General features: G+C 43.3%; 1 protein-coding gene across 3 annotated transcripts in view; it reads right to left on the reverse strand.

The window, feature by feature from the left end:
* LOC129834444 (copine-7-like) overlaps window positions 1-16,014 on the reverse strand; it is a 38,563-nt gene extending 22,549 nt beyond the window's left edge. Inside the window, exons 1-2 of one of the 3 annotated variants that reach the window (XM_055899429.1) lie at window positions 15,940-16,014; window positions 10,647-11,287 (exon numbers count right to left, since the gene is read on the reverse strand). In XM_055899429.1, the coding sequence (XP_055755404.1) occupies window positions 10,647-10,820 (174 nt within the window). In that variant the 5' untranslated portion in view covers window positions 10,821-11,287; window positions 15,940-16,014. Of the gene's footprint in view, window positions 1-10,646; window positions 11,288-12,942; window positions 13,147-15,939 lie in introns of those variants that run through there. The other 2 variants (XM_055899428.1, XM_055899426.1) reach the window with 2 other exon arrangements.
* Window positions 16,015-17,583: the final 1,569 nt, after the last annotated feature.

The following is a 17,583-nucleotide window of genomic DNA, read 5'->3' on the forward strand; positions in this document are numbered from 1 at the left end:
GAATGGTTGATGAGAAGCAACAGAGAAAGCATGCACCTATTCTCACTGACAATCACTGTGGAATAAAGAGTCTAGTCTGCCAGTCCTAATTAGAGACAACTCAAGAGTGTTGAAGACAATGTTATTAAGTATACTGATACAGATGACCTGAGGAATGGGGGATTGTCTTGTTATTCATTATTGACCTTGCAAACAGTAAAGAGTGATTCATTTCTCAGGAGATAACAGCTAAGACATGTTGTTTTAATTAAACTCTAGCCCTCCTCCTCTCGCTGTTTCTCTCATTCTCTGTCTTTTTTTCTCTCGATCTCTTTCTGTGCTATCTGGTTGGACATACTTGTGAACACAAGTTTGTTTCCGTGTGTGATGAAAGCTACCCAGAGCCACAGAGGAAGGGCTGTGCCTGTGTGATGCCTACCCCTGTGATGCCCATTCATCTGGGGTGGCAGGGAGAGTCTACAGAGAGGTGACTGTCTGACGTATGGAGGGATCTCTGAGGTCCCAGGGAGTCAGCTCCCTCTCTCCTCCCTCTCTCCTGCCTGCCAGCAGCACACCACCCTGCATCCCACTGCTGACTTGCCGCTGAAGCTAAGTAGGGTCGGTCTTGAACGGGAGACCAGATGCTGCTGGAAGTGAGATTGGAGGGCCAGTAGGGGCACTCTGGACAAAGGAGCTCCCAATAGAGTACCACAGTATGAGTCATAAAATCTAGTGGTCAAACAAGGAAATGGTTCCAATTGTTTGTTTTTTCCCATAGGGGATTTTAGAAACACTTAAAATAAGGGCTGTGAGGTGTCTCCCGGGTGGCGCAGTGGTCTAAGGCACTGCATTGCAGTGCTAGCTGTGCCACCAGAGACTCTGGTTTCGAGTCCAGGCTCTGTCGCAGCCGACCGGGAGGTCCATGGGGCGACGCACAATTGGCCCAGCGTCGTCCAGATTAGGGAGGGTTTGGCAGGTAGGGATATCCTTGTCTCATCGCGCACTAGCGACTCCTGTGGCGGGCCGGGCACAGTGCGCGCTGACCAGGTCACTAGGTGTAAGGTGTTTCCTCCGACACATTGGTGCGGCTGACTTCCGGTTTGGATGCGCGCTGTGTTAAGAAGCAGTGCATGGCTCATGGCTCTCATGGCTCTCTGACGCATGGATCTCGACCTTCGTCTCTCCCGAGCCCGTACGGGAGTTGTAGCGATGAAACAAGACAGTAACTACTAACTATTGGTTACCATGAAATTCGGGGGAAATAAATAAATAAAATACAAATAATAACGGCTGTGTTTGGTGTAGGCTTACCCTGGCGAGACGTTTTGATAACCGTGTAAATCTCTCTAGGACAAGGTGACTTCAAATCAAATTTTATTTGTCACATACACATGGTTAGCAGATGTTCATGCGAGTGTAGCGAAATGCTTGTGCTTCTAGTTCCGACCATGCAGTAATATCTAACAAGTAGTCTAACAATTTCACAACAACTACCTTATACACACAAGTGTTAAGGAATGAATAAGAATATGTACATAAAAATATATGGATGAGCGATGGCCGAACGGCATAGGCAAGATCCAGTAGATGGTATAGAGTACAGTATATACATATGAGATGAGTAATGTAGGGTATGTAAACATTATATAAAGTGGCATTGTTTAAAGTGGCTTAATGATACATTTATTACTTCCAATTTTTTATTATTAAAGTGGCTAGAGATGAGTCAGTATGTTGGCAGCAGCCACTCAATGTTAGTGGTGGCTGTTTAACAGTCTGATTTTGTTTAACAGCCTTGAGATAGAAGCTGTTTTTCAGTCTCTCGGTCCCTGCTTTGATGCACCTGTACTGACCTCGCCTTCTGGATGATAGAGGTGTGAACAGGCAGTGGCTCGGGTGGTTGTTGTCCTTGATGATCTTTTTGGCCTTCCTGTGACATCGGGTGGTGTAGGTGTCCTGGAGGGCAGGTAGTTTGCCTCCGGTGATGCGTTGTGCAGACCTCACTACCCTCTGGAGAGCCTTACGGTTGTGGGCGGAGCAGTTGTCGTACCAGGTGGTGGTACAGCCCGACAGGATGCTCTCGATTGTGCATCTGTAGAAGTTTGTGAGTGTTTTGGTGACAAGCTGAATTTCTTCAGCCTCCTGAGGTTGAAGAGGCGCTGCTGCCCCTTCTTCACCACGCTGTCTATGTGGGTGGAACATTTCAGTTTGTCCGTGATGTGTACACCGAGGAACTTTAAACTTTCCACCTTCTCCACTACTGTCCTGTCGACGTGGAGTCCAGGATCATCTCCTTTGTTTTGTTGACATTGAATGTGAGGTTATTTTCCTGACACCACACTCCGAGGGCCCTCACCACCTCCCTGTAGGCCGTCTCGTCGTTGTTGGTAATAAAGCCTACCACTGTAGTGTCGTCTGCAAACTTGATGATTGAGTTGGAGGCATGCATGGCCACGCAGTCATGGGTGAACAGGGAATACAGGAGGGCTGAGAACGCACCCTTGTGGGGCCCCAGTTTTGAGGATCGGCGGGGAGATGTTGGAGATGTTGTTTCCTACCCTCACCACCTGGAGGCGGCCCATCAGGAAATCCAGGACCCAGATGCACAGGGCGGGGTCGAGACCCAGGGTCTCGAGCTTAATGACGAGTTTGGAGGGTACTATGGTGTTAAATGCTGAGCTGTATTCGATGAACAGCATTCTTACATAGGTATTCCTCTAGTCCAGATGGGTTAGGGCAGTGTGCAGTGTGATTGTGATTGCGTCGTCTGCGGACCTATTGGGTCGGTAAGCAAATTGAAGTGGCTCTAGGGTGTCAGGTAAGGTGGAGGTGATATGGTCCTTGACTAGTTTCTCAAAGCACTTCATGATGACGGGAGTGAGTGCTGCCGAGTGATAGTCATTTAGCTCAGTTACCTTAGCTTTCTTGGGAACAGGAACAATGGTGGCTCTCTTGAAGCATGTGGAAACAGCAGACTGGGATAACGATTGATTGAATATGTGTCACGCCCTGACCTTAGTTATCTATGTTTTCTTTATTATTTTGGTTAGGTCAGGGTGTGACTAGGGTGGGTATGCTAGTTTTGTATTGTCTAGGGTTTTTGTAAGTCTAGGGGTTTTAGTAGGTCTAGGTATTTGTAAGTCTATGGTGGCCTGATTATGGTTCCCAATCAGAGGCAGCTGTTTATCGTTGTCTCTGATTGGGGACCATATTTAGGTAGCCATTTTCCCTTGGGTATTTGTGGGTTCTTGTCTATGTGTAGTTGCCTGTTCAGCACTCATTTGGATAGCTTCACGGTTCGTTTCGTTATTTTGTTAGTTTTGTTCAGTGTTCATTCTTATATTAAAGAGAATGTACGCATACCACGCTGCGCCTTGGTCTCCTCCTTTTGACGACCATGACAATATGTCCGTAAACACACCAGCCAGCTGGTCTGTGCATGCTCTGAGGACGCAGCTAGGGATGCCATCTGGACTGGCAGCCTTGTGAGGGTTAACACGTTTAAATGTTTCACTCACGTTGGCTGCAGTGAAGGAGAGCCTGCAGGTTTTGCTAGCGGGCTGTGTTGGTGGCACTGTATTGTCCTCAAAGTGAGCAAAGACATCATAGTCCGCGACAGGGCTGCTTTTCTTTTTGTAGTCAGTGATTGACTGTAGACCCTGCCACATACCTCTCGTGTCTGAGCCGTTGAATTGCGACTCTACTTTGTCTTTATACTGACGCTTAGTTTGTTTGATTGCCTTGCGGAGGGAATAGCTACACTTCGTTTTCGGTCATGTTTCCGGTCGCCTTGCCCTGATTAAAAGCAGTGGTTCGCACTTTCAGTTTTGCGCGAATGCTGCCATCAATCCACGGTTTCTGGTTGGGGAAGGTTTTATTAGACGCTGTGGGTACAACATCACCGATGCACTTGCTAATAAACTCGCTCGTCGAATCAGCGTATTCATCAATGTTATTGTCCGACGCTATGAGGAACATATCCCAGTCCACGTGATCGAAGCAATCTTGAAGCATGGAATCCAATTGGTCGGACCAGCGGTGAGCAGACCTGTTTAAGTTTCGGTCTATAGGCTGGCCTCAACAAAATTGAGTCGTGGTCAGATTTTCCGAAAGGAGGGCGGGGGAGGGCTTTGTATGCCTCGCGGAAGTTAGAATAACAATGATCCAGGGTTTTGCCAGCCCGGGTCGCACATTCGATATGCTGATAAAATTTAGGGAGCCTTGTTTTCAGATTAGCCTTGTTAAAATCCCCAGCTACAATAAATGCAGCCTCAGGATATGTGGTTTCCAGTTAACATAGAGTCCAATGAAGTTATTTCATGGCCGTCGAGGTGTCTGCTTGGGGGGGATATACACGACTGTGATTATGATCGAAGAGAATTCTCTTGGTAGATAATGCGGTCGGCATTTGATTGTAAGGAATTCTAGGTCAGGTGAACAGAAGGACTTGAGTTCCTGTATGTTGTTATGATCACACCGCGTCTCGTTAATCATAAGGCATACAGCCCCACCCCTCTTCTTACCAGAGAGACATTTGTTTCTGTCGGCGAGATGCGTGAAGTAACCAGGTGGCTGTACCGACTGATAACGTATCCCGAGTGAGCCTTGTTTCCGTGAAACAAAGAACGTTACAATCTCTGATGTCTCTCTGGAAAGCAACCCTTGCTCGGATTTCGTCTATGTTGTTGTCAAGAGACTGTACATTGGCGAGTAGTATGCTCGGGAGCGGTGCGCGATGTGCCCGTCTATGGAGCCTGACCAGAAGACCGCTCTTTCTGCACCTTCTGCGGCACCGTTGTTTTGGGTCGGCGGCTGGGATCCGAGCCAATGTCTTGGGTGGTGGACCAAACAGAGGATCCGCTTCGGGAAAGTCGTATGCCTGGTCGTAATGTTGGTGAGTTGACGTTGCTCTTATATCCAACTGTTTGACACCCTCACTGTAGGGCTCTATGCCCCAGAGCAGTGAAGGGGACATTGCCCTGCGTAGGGTCTTTCAGATGGGATTTTAAACGGGTGTCCTGACTCTCTGTGGGCATAAAAAAATCCATGGCACTTATCGTAAGAGTAGAGGTGTAATGCCGCGTTCAAAACGACTGGGAACTTTGAAAAAAAAAAAATAGCTCCAACTGGGAAAAATATTTTTGAACGGTCAGCCAACACGGAATTCCAAGTCGGAAACTCAGGTATCTTTCTAGAGCTACGACTTTCCGACCTTAAGATAACTGATGTCATGATTTGATGTTTTTCTACACAGAGAAAAGAGGAATCTAAGTAATTTTCATACAGGGAAAGTTGTATCAGTGATAAACATTAGAATGCAAAACCGCTACAGGTGGGGGGGATTCAGAGAGGAAAAATGTGAGTCGATTTCGTGATACCTAACTTTTATAAAATATGTATAATCACATAGTCAACTAAAAAAGTTATGAGGGTTTGTTCTTGTGTCCATTGAAGCACCGCGGTCTGGTCATAAAGAGTACGATATTGCTGCTGCCCGTAGCATTGAATGCAAGGGAAGTTAGCAAGCATTTGGCCTCCCTTGATTAAAAAAAAGTATAAAATAATTGTCAATCAGCATTGAGCTCAACTGTTAATGGTCCTGGTGTACCAAAATAAAGTGTCAAGGGAAGCCAGTTTGGATTTGGCTTCAGTCCTATCATAGAGAAATACGGCATCTATTGAAACAACTTGAATTGTTGCATCTCATTTTGTTGTTGTCCTCTGGTGGCTAGCTAGCTAAAATTGTCCCTTTCCTAAATTAGCCATGGATGGAGATAGGGATTTGGACTTGTGGTTTTACTTAGTTCTCCGTCCTGGCCAATATAATTATAAAGGCAATTCTGATCCAACCATAAACTACACTGTGATCCTGGACTGAGAGGATGGAAGTTCAATATGTAGCTACATGTAGAAGGCTAACATTGCCTATGAAAGGAAGTTGGGCTAGCGAGCAATTATTTTAGCCAGGTAGCCTAGGACAACAAAGAAATAAGACTGTACAGTATGATAGTCATAGATCATTTTTGTCAGCATGAAAGGGAGGGTGGCATTGGTGTTTCTCTACAAGTAGGGTGAGTGTTATGTTATTTTATACTTTCACCAACACACAGACAAATAAATCAGAACCATGGACAACCACATCATATGTAACTTACATTGATTGGACAAAATAGTTTTTGGTATCTTTTAGTTGTCACTGTATTAGACTATGCATAGGTGATTTGATGATGTTGAAATGTTGAAGTTGAAAACGGTGCTGGAATAGTGGCGGCAGCTCCTGCATTCTTTGCGACATGCAGTATCTCTCTGTGGTTCAAAATTGTAGTCTGAAAATGTCAGTAACATGAACTTTCTTGACCATGCTGTAGGTCATGTAACTGTTTGTTACAGGCAATATGCTTTGTGGACTTCACCGGACAACAGCTGCTCTCTGGTTTTGTGATGAAACAAAGGTGTGGTTCAATTTATTCTGCCACTGTCTTCTTATTGTCTCAGCCTTTGGCCTATACATCAGTCGAAAGGCATATGTACTAACAGGTTATAGAGCAAACAACGCAATTATCACAACACATAGGTTGTAATATGGCTTTTTTTTTCCTGGCTTGGCTTCCCCAGTGATTTTACCCATGCACCGCTTCTGGATAAGATACACTACATGACCAAAAGTATGTGGACACCTGCTTGTCGAACATCTTGAGGTCAGGGCTCTGTGCAGGCTAGTCAAGTTCTTCCCCACTGATTTCGACAAACCATTTCTGTATGGCCCTCACTTTGTGCACGGGGGCCTTGTCATGCTAAAACAGGAAAGGGCCTTCCCCAAACTGTTGCCACAAAGTTGGAAGAATAGAATCATCTAGAATGTCATTGTATGCTGTAGCATTAAGATTTCCCTTCACTGGAACTAAAGGGCCTAGTCTGAACCATGGAAAACAGACCATTATTCCTCCTCCACCAAACTTTACAGATGGCACTATGCATTCGGTCAGGTAGCTTTCTCCTGGCACCCGCCAAATCTAGATTTGTCTATCGGACTGCCAGATGGTGAAGCGTGATTCATCACTCCAGAGAACAGATTTCCACTGCTCCAGAGTCCAATGGCCGCGAGCTTTACACCACTCTAGCCTAAGCTTGGCATTGCACATGGTGAACTTAGGCTGCTCAGCCATGGAAACCCATTTCGTGACACTCCCAACGATCAGTTCTTGTGCTGAAGTTACTTCCAGAGGAAGTTTGAAACTTGTTAGTGAGTGTGTCAACCGAGGACAGACGATCATTATGCTCTTCAACACTCAGAGGTCCGTTGTTGGTCCTAGACATTTCCACTTCACAATAACAGCACTTACAGTTGACCGGGGCAGCTCTAGCAGGGCAGAAATTTGACGAACTGACTTGTTGGAAAGGTGGCATCCTATGGCAGTGCCACGTTGAATGTCACTGAGCTCTTCAGAAGGCCATTGTACTGCCAATGTTAGTCTATGGATTTTATACCCCTGAAATAGCCAAATTCACTCATTTGAAGGGGTGTCCACATACTTTTGTATATATAGTGTAGCAGTGAGTAATGCTGCCTGGAAGATTCAGGCCAAAAAATAATATAATTCAATGCACTGCATGGACTACATTGATGAACTACCACTTACATCCGTGACAATAAAACACAATATTGTCTTGTTCCTCTTGCTCAATTCGCAAATTAAGCGTCTTCCCAATCTCCTAAAGCTGATAGACAGATACCACAAAGTTCTGTATGGTGTGTCTATCTCCCTGTGTGTGTGTGTGTGTGTGTGTGTGTGTGTGTGTGTGTGTGTGTGTGTGTGTGTGTGTGTGTGTGTGTGTGTGTGTGTGTGTGACACACACAGCTAATGAATAGCAAGCACACAGGGGATTAAAGTAATTAGAATGTAGTTACTGTAACAGTGTGTAACACAAAGAACTAAAGGCAGCCCTCAAAGAGGCAGCCCTCAAACAGCGAGCCAAAGCTGTTGTGAGAGTTATATATATTTTTTAGGTCAAAGGGTTAACAGACCATTGCAAACAGTAGATAGCAGGGATGCAGTATTTTTCTCTCACCCTCTCGCTCTTTCTCCACCCCTATTTCTCAATTGTTCTTGCAGACTGACATTCACTATTGACTGGGCTTGACAGACTCACATTTCAGGATTCTTGTTTCATGGCATTTGTTTTGCTGTAACAAATTGCATTCTCCACTGACATGGATGATATGGTTATTCGGAGCATTAGGTTGTATCAATTATATCACCTCCTAATGCTCGAGCTGAATTCAGGGGAGTTATGTAAACTACTCAAATGCTCCGTTTGCAGAGAACCCAGGTTCATTTCCTCATGAAATGTTGTTTTATTGCATTACCACAGCGACAAATTGATTAGTGCGTGCTCAACACTATCAGCCAAGCTTCATTATTGCCAAAGCTTCGGAACACATTTCTCATTCATAACCATTAACTGGGCCTCAATAAATGCTTCCCATCTCAACACACTACGATTTGGCATTGTCACTTGTTAATCATTATCTGGCAATGCCGGGAGAAGAGGCCAATACATTGGGGCATAATTGCAACATGTACAAGAAATTAGGAACAACTTGCTAATATTGAGTTGCACCCCCTTTTGCCCTCAGAACAGCCTCAATTCTTCAGGGCATGGACTCTACAAGGTGTCTCAGGCATGGTTTACTCTTGAAATTCCTTGCACCTTATTTGTGGAACAATCTTCAAAATGTTCTTAAATTTGATGTTTTGGTGCCTCTAGGGCAATTCAGAAAGCTGATTGAGGACCTTACTACTAAAATGTGTTTGTTTTTTATGACCGTGTTTTTTTCTGCTTGCATTTTGCATTTATATTGTTGTGTATTTTCTGTAATTTATGTCATTCAGGGCTCGTCTGTAAAAGAGACCTTGGTGAAATAAGGATAAATAAATACAATTCACAGGGAGGCTGGCCCATGTTGACTCAAATGCTTCCCAAAGTTGTGTTAAGTTGGCTGGATGTCCTTTGGGTGGTGGACCATTTTTGATACACACAAGAAACTGTTGAGTGTAAAAAACCCAGCATCATACCCCATTCAAAGGCACTTAAATATTTAGTCTTGCCCATTCACCCTCTGAATGGCACACATACACAATCCATGTCTCAATTGTCTTTAACCCGTCTCCTCCCCTTCATCTACACTGATTGAAGTGGATTTAACGAGTGACATCAATAATCAATAATCCCGTACAGGTTAATGTTTCCTACATTCAGTGTATGTGATATATTGCCAACACTTTTTTAGATTGATGATATTTGTTTCGTTACAATATAGTAATTAGAAGACTCCCTTTTCTGTCTTGTTTTTACCTATGATCTATAGCACCACTGGCAGGTCTGGAATGAGTGCCATGTTTGTAATACATGGAATTAAACATTTTATGTTTTTACTTTTGTACACTCAGTATATACACTTACAACCATTACAGACACTCTTATGGTCCTCCACTTTGTTAACATATTTTGCACCTAATGCATGGCTTAATTAACAAGGGAATGGGAAGTGTAGGCCTCTGTGCTTACTACCAAAGATTCATATCAACATACATCAGCAGTGCCAGGTTGGAATCCCATCTCAAATCATCCCATCTCAAATCATCCCATCTCATATGGCAATGCAATGGAATGAAGGAACAAATATGGATTTCTTTAACCACCTATAATTCAAACAGCCTTATAGATATACAGAATATCAGTGTGGACTACTATAGTGGACTACTGCATCATGGGAAATATGCTATTCATAGCTCACACACCCCCAGCTCATATTACAGATAGTGTACCAGTGTAATTCCAAGACAGACAAGAATCTATGATCTGCAACATAGAAAGAGATTGTGAGAAAGAGATAGGGAGAGTAAAGGAAGAAGCGTGAAAAGGAAAATAAGATTTCCTGTCCCCCTCCCTCATATGAACACTGTTCTTGGTGATCAGTTTGAGAATTCCAATTCAGTTACAGGTAGCTACTCTATAAATCAGAATCCATTTCAAAAGAAAAGACGGCAGCAATACCACCAAGCCAACACCAGACATGCCACTTCTCCCTGGCTCTACTTTGTTCTCTGTGATCTGGTGCACTGCCCAGCTGTTGGGATAATGGGAGCAGGATTAAGACTTCATCCTTCAGTCTGACACGTTCACACAAACAGCTCACTCCTTAAATCTCACTCCTGTCTTCAAGCCACCACTGCCTTTCAGATAACACTCTTTTTTATCCTCCAAACGTGGCTCAGCTTTGATATGGAGAAATGGAGGGAGGGGAGAGAGGGCTGCCCCTCCCACTGTGCCGTCCATATCCTGCTAGGTGACAATGCCTTCCATTCAGTAGAAACAAGCACTCTCTGGTTCACCTCATGCTATCCAACTCTGTCATACACGGAATCATTGTTATTTTAATAAACTGGTGTCATACTACCCAATGTTACATGTCAACATCATAGAAATACTTATGCAGCTCATTACTTGGGTTTGAGCTTCACAGGCTTAGTTGTTTTAGCATCAACATCCATTACTTATTGTTCACACCATCAGTACATCATGGAGTGAACCATGTTAGTTAAGACTTTACCCGGCCAGTAGGTTGGGGACATACAGGGGATGGGGGGGGGGGGGGTACTCACCTCTGTCCACTGTCCCTGGTTCTGCACCATGAGTATGACACATGGGTCAGACTTGTTCAGTGTGTCTCGGTCCAGCAGGGCCTTGCAGGCGACGCGCAGCTCCACTTTGGAGACGCAGGCGACAGGGCCACCGAGGGCGGCCCCTGGGGAGGTAGCATCCTGGACGTCATTCATCCTGGCTCAGTACCAGAGGTGTCAACCAGTAAGGAGCAAGAGATGGTGGGTGCTGCTGAGAGCTCAGAGTAATGGGAACTACTAGGGATGGCTAAGGGATTCAAGCAGAGCGAGGCACTGAAATCTCACAGAGTTAGATACATAGAAGAGAAGAATCGATCCTTGGACTTGGCAGTGAATGTTACTAAAGGGAAAAGAGTTCTCTCAGAGGTCTGTATTTGAGATGACGGTAGGTGTCATTTAATTTCTGCAGCGATAACAGACAGGGTGGGGCGAGCTGGATGGAGGATGGGGAGTCTTGATTAGATGACCAGAAAGCTGTGGACAGTCACAATTCAGGATCAGCCAAAATGTGTTTTCATGTGTTCTTCATGAAAAAGTTGTCCATGAGCATCACAACTGGGTTAAAAAAGGGTATGCTCCCGATCATCCTTCTCTTCAAAGTCCACACAGGTACTGTACTGTATCTATGTAAAGAAAACACCAATTAAAAAGGTCCAATACAGCTGTTTTTATCTCAATATCAAATCATTTCTGAGTAACAATAAAGTACCTTACTGTGATTGTTTTCAATTAAAATGGTCAAAAATAAACAAAAATAGCTTCTTAGCAAAGAGCAATTTCTAAAGCAATCATTTTTCTACGACTGTCTGGGAGTGGTCTGAGTGGGTAAAACTGAAAATTAGATGTTATTGGCAAAGAGATTTGGAACGGTCTTTCTTATTGGGCTAATTTACCGCCTGGTGATGTCACCAGGCAGGCCAAAACATTCAATCTCACCAAAACAGGTTGACATTTCAGGTGGTCTTTTCAAACAGCTTTTGTATTAAAAGGCATAATAATTTTCAAAATGTCAACAATATTATTCCAACCTCATAGTGTGAATACATATGTAAAACACAGAAAAAAATCACGTTTTTGACTGCACTGGGCGTTTAAGTATCTGCAAAATAGCATATATCCACAAACAAAATGCTATTAAGCCCAAATAAATATTAGCAGAATCCAAGTTCAGACAGGAACAAGTTTGCATATGAGGTAGGCTATGAAGGTGATTGAATAATAACAGGTTAATTGCTACTCATTAAACAAATATAATAGTGACAAAGCCTGCCCAGGCGCAAGAATCCACATTGCCCCATTTCAGCACCACCGACAATGGACAGCGACCTTCAGTCACGGCTGCTGCTCTCCAGTGGGGTGAGGCTCCGTTGAAGCAATTATGTTACATTAGATCAGGCGCCCTTGGCAGCAATCATACGTGTTTGACGAGGTAGTTAGAAACAATAAGAACAAATGATAAGGGCTCATATGACTCATAAAATAGAACACATATTGAGATTATTGGCTACTATAAAACAACCAATAACCGAGAGTTGTAATTAGTTCGAAATAATCTGCCCAACACTTGTAACGTTCAGTTGGTTCCATGTTCTTCTAATTATTTTTTTAAATATATTGCAATGACATTTAATATGATGGTGGAAAATAAATGCTGATCTAATGCTGATCTGGAAAATAAGAGTGCTGATCTATAAATGTTACAGATAAAAACGAAAATGTGGAAAAGAGATTCTCATAAGCTATTATTGATCAGCAATATGTCTACAACCTGTTGTCTGACAGATGAACCAACAACTGCATGGGCACACACCCCTCCCTGGTCATGTTAAACCGGGCGTAGCATGTGCATTTCAAATATAATGTGTCTATCTAGTATATATCTGTGCTATATCTGGTAGACAGTCAGTTATAGACAGCTAAGCTTGATAAATGACTACTCAAGACTTGTACAATTGTAATTGACATGACTTCTATCAAACTAAGAAAGGTGAGACAAAGATTTTGTTCTCAACTTTGGTCTCAACCTAAATGATTTCCTACGATAACTATAGCATGATTTGTTGAGGGTGACAGAGAAGCGCGGCTGCCTTATTCTTTCAATTATCATCACATAATATATATAAACTGATCTACATTACTGGCTAAACTGGTCGTTTATCGATGCACCTCCACAGCCTCTGAATGAATCCAAGCATTTCACAATGAATGATATAACAATACACCATGAACGTATACTATTCCAAAAATACTCCACAATAAAATTATTTTGTTCGATTACCTCAATCATTCAGAAACTTGCATCATATGCTTCAAAATAATACATCCAAACTCTTGCTGCTTGTTCCTACCTGACGTGGTCCCCTGAACTTACTCTTGTTGTTACCTTTCCTTCAACACACTGCTTGATTTTCCGAAACTCGGGAACAGTGGAGAGAAAGTGGTAAAAGCAAGGGGTGTGTGATAGCAGAGCGAGGGAGTGGATCTTCCAAACCACACCGTTGAAGCTCGCAATGTCCACAGAATCCACTGGAGGGAGACGTAGAGGTGCAACAGCGGTTCACAATAGTGAGACACGAACACTCTTGGCGGCTGTTCCACACTAATCATCTCTCCTTTCTGCTAATTTTCCCGTGAGCCTTAGCTAAAGTTGACCACCAGAGCATTTATGCATTTGTTGATTAGCCTTTTGATTTAATCTGCTATAGATCAAATAAAATAAAATACAGTGACCAACAGACAATTAAAGCATACAGATTACACACATACAACCACAAATGTTTTCCTCAACACTAATGGGCTACATATACTGTCCACATACAATGTGAGGCTTCCCCCCCACAAGAAATTCCAATGGCTTGCATTTGTATTGCTGGCTTATCTCTGCACCTTGTTGCCAGATCATATCTGCTCAGCTCAAAGGCAAAATAACTGTCTGCAATCCACCCAAAAATATTCACTCAATTACATCAAGTAAGATATACATAGTCTCTCCCTCCAGTAATAGGCCTATAAGTATGACACAATGTAACTACATTACTCCCAGTGGCTAGATATGACTTTTAGTACCACTGAAAGGACTGCTGTCTTTCACAGAGCTCAATAATTACAACCCCAGGAAACACAGGAGACACTTGACAGCCAGACAGCAGAGATTGAATTAGACAGATCCTCAGGTGATGGCACAAGTTGTGTGTGTGAGCACCCTGATGTGGCTGGCCAGACAGCTAAGGATCCTAAGTGACACAAAGCTCTAATGGAGAAACAATGGAGATGAATCGCAGTCAGTGCTACTCTTGTAAATAACAGGCAATGTTATACTCTCTCACCCTTCCGCCACCTCTGCCATCCTCTCTTGCACTCACACACAACAGCATGTTTAAGACTGTTTAATACCAATAAAAGGGCTATAGCTAATGCTATAATGATCTGAATATCAACAAGTGTTGGGCAGGTTTTAAAACCATTTGACACCCACACATACACTCTACCCGTTCTCTTCATATGAAGCCTTTTTCAGCCCACCCACAAGGCCCATATAATTTTTGTGAACTCACTAAAACTGGCTAAAGATTATATAACATGATAGCTTTCCAGCTGATAATGAAGTGTATTCAGAGTTGTACATTTTCCTTTCAAAGCACTTAACTGTAGCAATTATAAGTGGTGGGGGTCCCACCTACAGCACATATCTTTTCTGCCTTCCTACTTGGATGACAATAGGCTGGATGAAAGAATTCAAGTGCACTATATGCCTGCTCCCATTGCTTAAGGTCAAAGCCTATTCTGGGATGCAGAGAAAATGTCTGACTTAGCAAGTTCTCTAAAGAAACATCATTGGTTGCAATACATCCTCCGGGCTCTGTTGTTGATTACAAGAGAAGCTTTGCTAAATTCACTGCGCCCCTCTTTCTGAGGTGGTCAGTCAAGGAGCACTCCACAGGTACACAGTTGAGGTCTCGCTCCTTATAAAAACCAGGCCTCCAGAAAGACTATTGGCAGCAAATAGGGAGGCTAATTAGCATTGAGCAGAGAGCTACTTATTCAAACACCACTCAACTAAACATTTGGCTCTGTTTTAATTATTCGCTTAACTGGACTGTTTGTCCCTCATCATGGTCACATCAAACAAACCCTGCAGCAGGAAACATCCTCCCCTCCTAGGCTTTCTGCCACTTTAAAATAGAGATAGTGCTGTTTCGTTGACTTATGACCCTCTGATGGCATCACTGATTTCCTTTATGTTATAATTCTTATAAGTAAATGTAAAGAAGCTCCCATGAATACCAGAATTAACATGGCAACGACAGGGGTTTGATGCTACGGTAGCAAGATGGTTTATTGCAGTTGTAGCCTAAAGACTGGTCACCCTATCGTCTTAGATTCTCACCTCCTGTGTCTCGAACTCGATGGGAATTCATTGCGAGTAGGAACCAACAGTGCCCTGGGCCATACACCTGAGCTACATTATGCTGTAGCTCCATCTGTTGCCACTGTGTCAACACTAAAGCCTCTCTCTGGACTCTTCCTGTGTATTTATGCATATATTTATCAAGAGTCTTCTTGCTATTTATACCACTCTAGCTCCCAGGCAGACATTACACTGTTGTGTAGTTCAAATATTTTCCCATAGAAATGGTGCAGGATTGCTTGCTTTCAACAGAAAACTATTTTGATAACGAGAGCCACATACCAACCAACTTTAACGATTCCTGCCATTCTGGTAACAAAAATGGAAAACATGAAAATTGAATTTGTGCAGGCACTGGTGAGGAGTTTGTGTAACTTGTACGTAATCCTCGACCCAGTAGTTCCCCTGCGTTAAGATATTCTTAGACACATTGGGAAAACTCCCAATACTTCATTGATTCTAGAGGCTCCCATACTGGCTATGGTTGCTCCAATTTCCACTTCACAGTCTATTTGGTGTGCTTTTGTTTTAACATGATCTAGTTGATCTAATATGGCTCAGTGAATTGGAAATGAAGCCTATCCTCTTCTTACCTCAATACTTTTCATTGATTGACCTAATATGAAAGCTGTCAGTCATAAACCTTTCAATCAATTCCTGTTAGATCCTAAGGCTATGATACAGGCCTAGAGGAGAACATTCAAGAAAGAAACACTAGTAAGTTATTTTTTTGGAAAAGACTAAGTCAAAGCTACATCGAACAGAGTATTTTACAGTTTAAACACTCAAAAAGTCAGAACATGAATAAACGACCAGCACCACAATCTGAAGCAAATAATCAGAACAGAAGATATTAAAGAAGCACACCTGGTACAGACAGAATCTTGTGCGGTTATCACCTGATTTTTTATTCCGCTCCGATCAGAGGTTGTCTTGGCTGACAGAGTATGCAGAAGCAGAGGAAATGTGATGTTTGCATAATACTCCCACTGCCCAGCAATTCAAGAGACATGACATCATACAAAGCCTGCATACACTAAAATTAATATGCATTTATTTAAGGTATAGCCCACACACACCTCAAGGCTGCCTTCCTGTACATTGTCAAAGCTACAGTGTATTGGTTAAGTATAATTGATATAGCATACATTGCAACAGTTGACATTCAAGTAACCTTAAAAAACATCATGCTGTGGCAGTCAATCAGAGGAGCATAGGAACAATGCAGTCAGACCTTATCGACTTATTTTTACCAAGACGTTGTATGACCTGCACTGTCCTATGTTACCATAGATTCTGCCGTTACTGTGGGGATAATCTCATCCCCAGGATATTACTCACAGTGCAGAAGTGTCAGGTGCATGATATTCCCATGGTGGTAGAATGTCAAGGTACAGTGCCTTCAGAAAGTATTCAGACCCCGTGACTTTATCCACATTTTTGTTAGGTTACAGCCTTATTATAAAATTGATTCAATTGTTTTTTCCCCCTCAAACTACACACAGTACCCCCTAATGACAAAGCAAAAACAGGTTTAGACATTTGTTAATTTATAAAAAATAAATCACTTACATAAGCATTCAGACCCTTTACTCAGTACTTCGTTGAAGCACATTTGGCAGTGATTACAGCATTGCGTCTTGGGTATGAAGCTATAAGCTTGGCACACCTGTATTTGGGGAGTTTCTCCCATTCTTGTCTGCAGATCCTCTCAAGCTTTGTCAGGTTGGATGGGGAGCGTCGCTGCACAACTATTTTCAGGTCTCTCCAGAGATGTTCGATGGGGTTCAAGTCGGGCTCTGGCTGGGCCACTCAAGGACATTCAGAGACTTGTCCTGAAGACACTCCTGCATTGTATTGGCTGTGTGCTTAGGGTTGTTATCCTGTTGGAAGGTGAACCTTCGCTCCAGTCTCAGGTCTTGAGCACTCTGGAGCAAGTTTTCATAAAGGATCTCTGTACTTTGCTCCGTTGATCTTTCCCCTCGTTCCTGACTAGTCCCCCAGTCCCTGCCACTGAAAAACATCCCCACTGCACTATTCTGCAACCACCATGCTTCACCGTAGGGATCGTGCCAGGTTTTCTCCAGACGTGATGCTTGGTTTTAAGGCCAAAGAGTTCAATCTTGTTTCTCATGGTCTGAGAGTCTTTAGGTGCCTTTTGGCAAACTCCAAGCGGGCTGTCATGTGCCTTTTACTGAGGAGTGGCTTCCATCTGGCCACTCTACCATAAAGGCCTGGATGGTGGAGTGCTGCAGAGATGGTTGTCTTTCTGAAAGGTTCTCCCATCTCCACAGAGTAACTCTAGAGCTCTGTCAGAGTGACCATCGGGTTCTTGGTCACCTCACCAAGGACCTTCTCCCCCGATTGCTCAGTTTGGCCGGGCAGCCAGCTCTAGGAAGAGTCTTGCTGGTTCTAAACTTCTTCCATTTAAGAATGATTGAGGACACTTGGGGACCTTCAATGCTGCAGACATTTTTTGGTACCCTATCCCCAGATCTGTTCCTCGACACA

Source organism: Salvelinus fontinalis, chromosome 35, assembly GCF_029448725.1.
Source record: "Salvelinus fontinalis isolate EN_2023a chromosome 35, ASM2944872v1, whole genome shotgun sequence".
Classification (NCBI taxonomy): Eukaryota; Metazoa; Chordata; class Actinopteri; order Salmoniformes; family Salmonidae; genus Salvelinus; species Salvelinus fontinalis.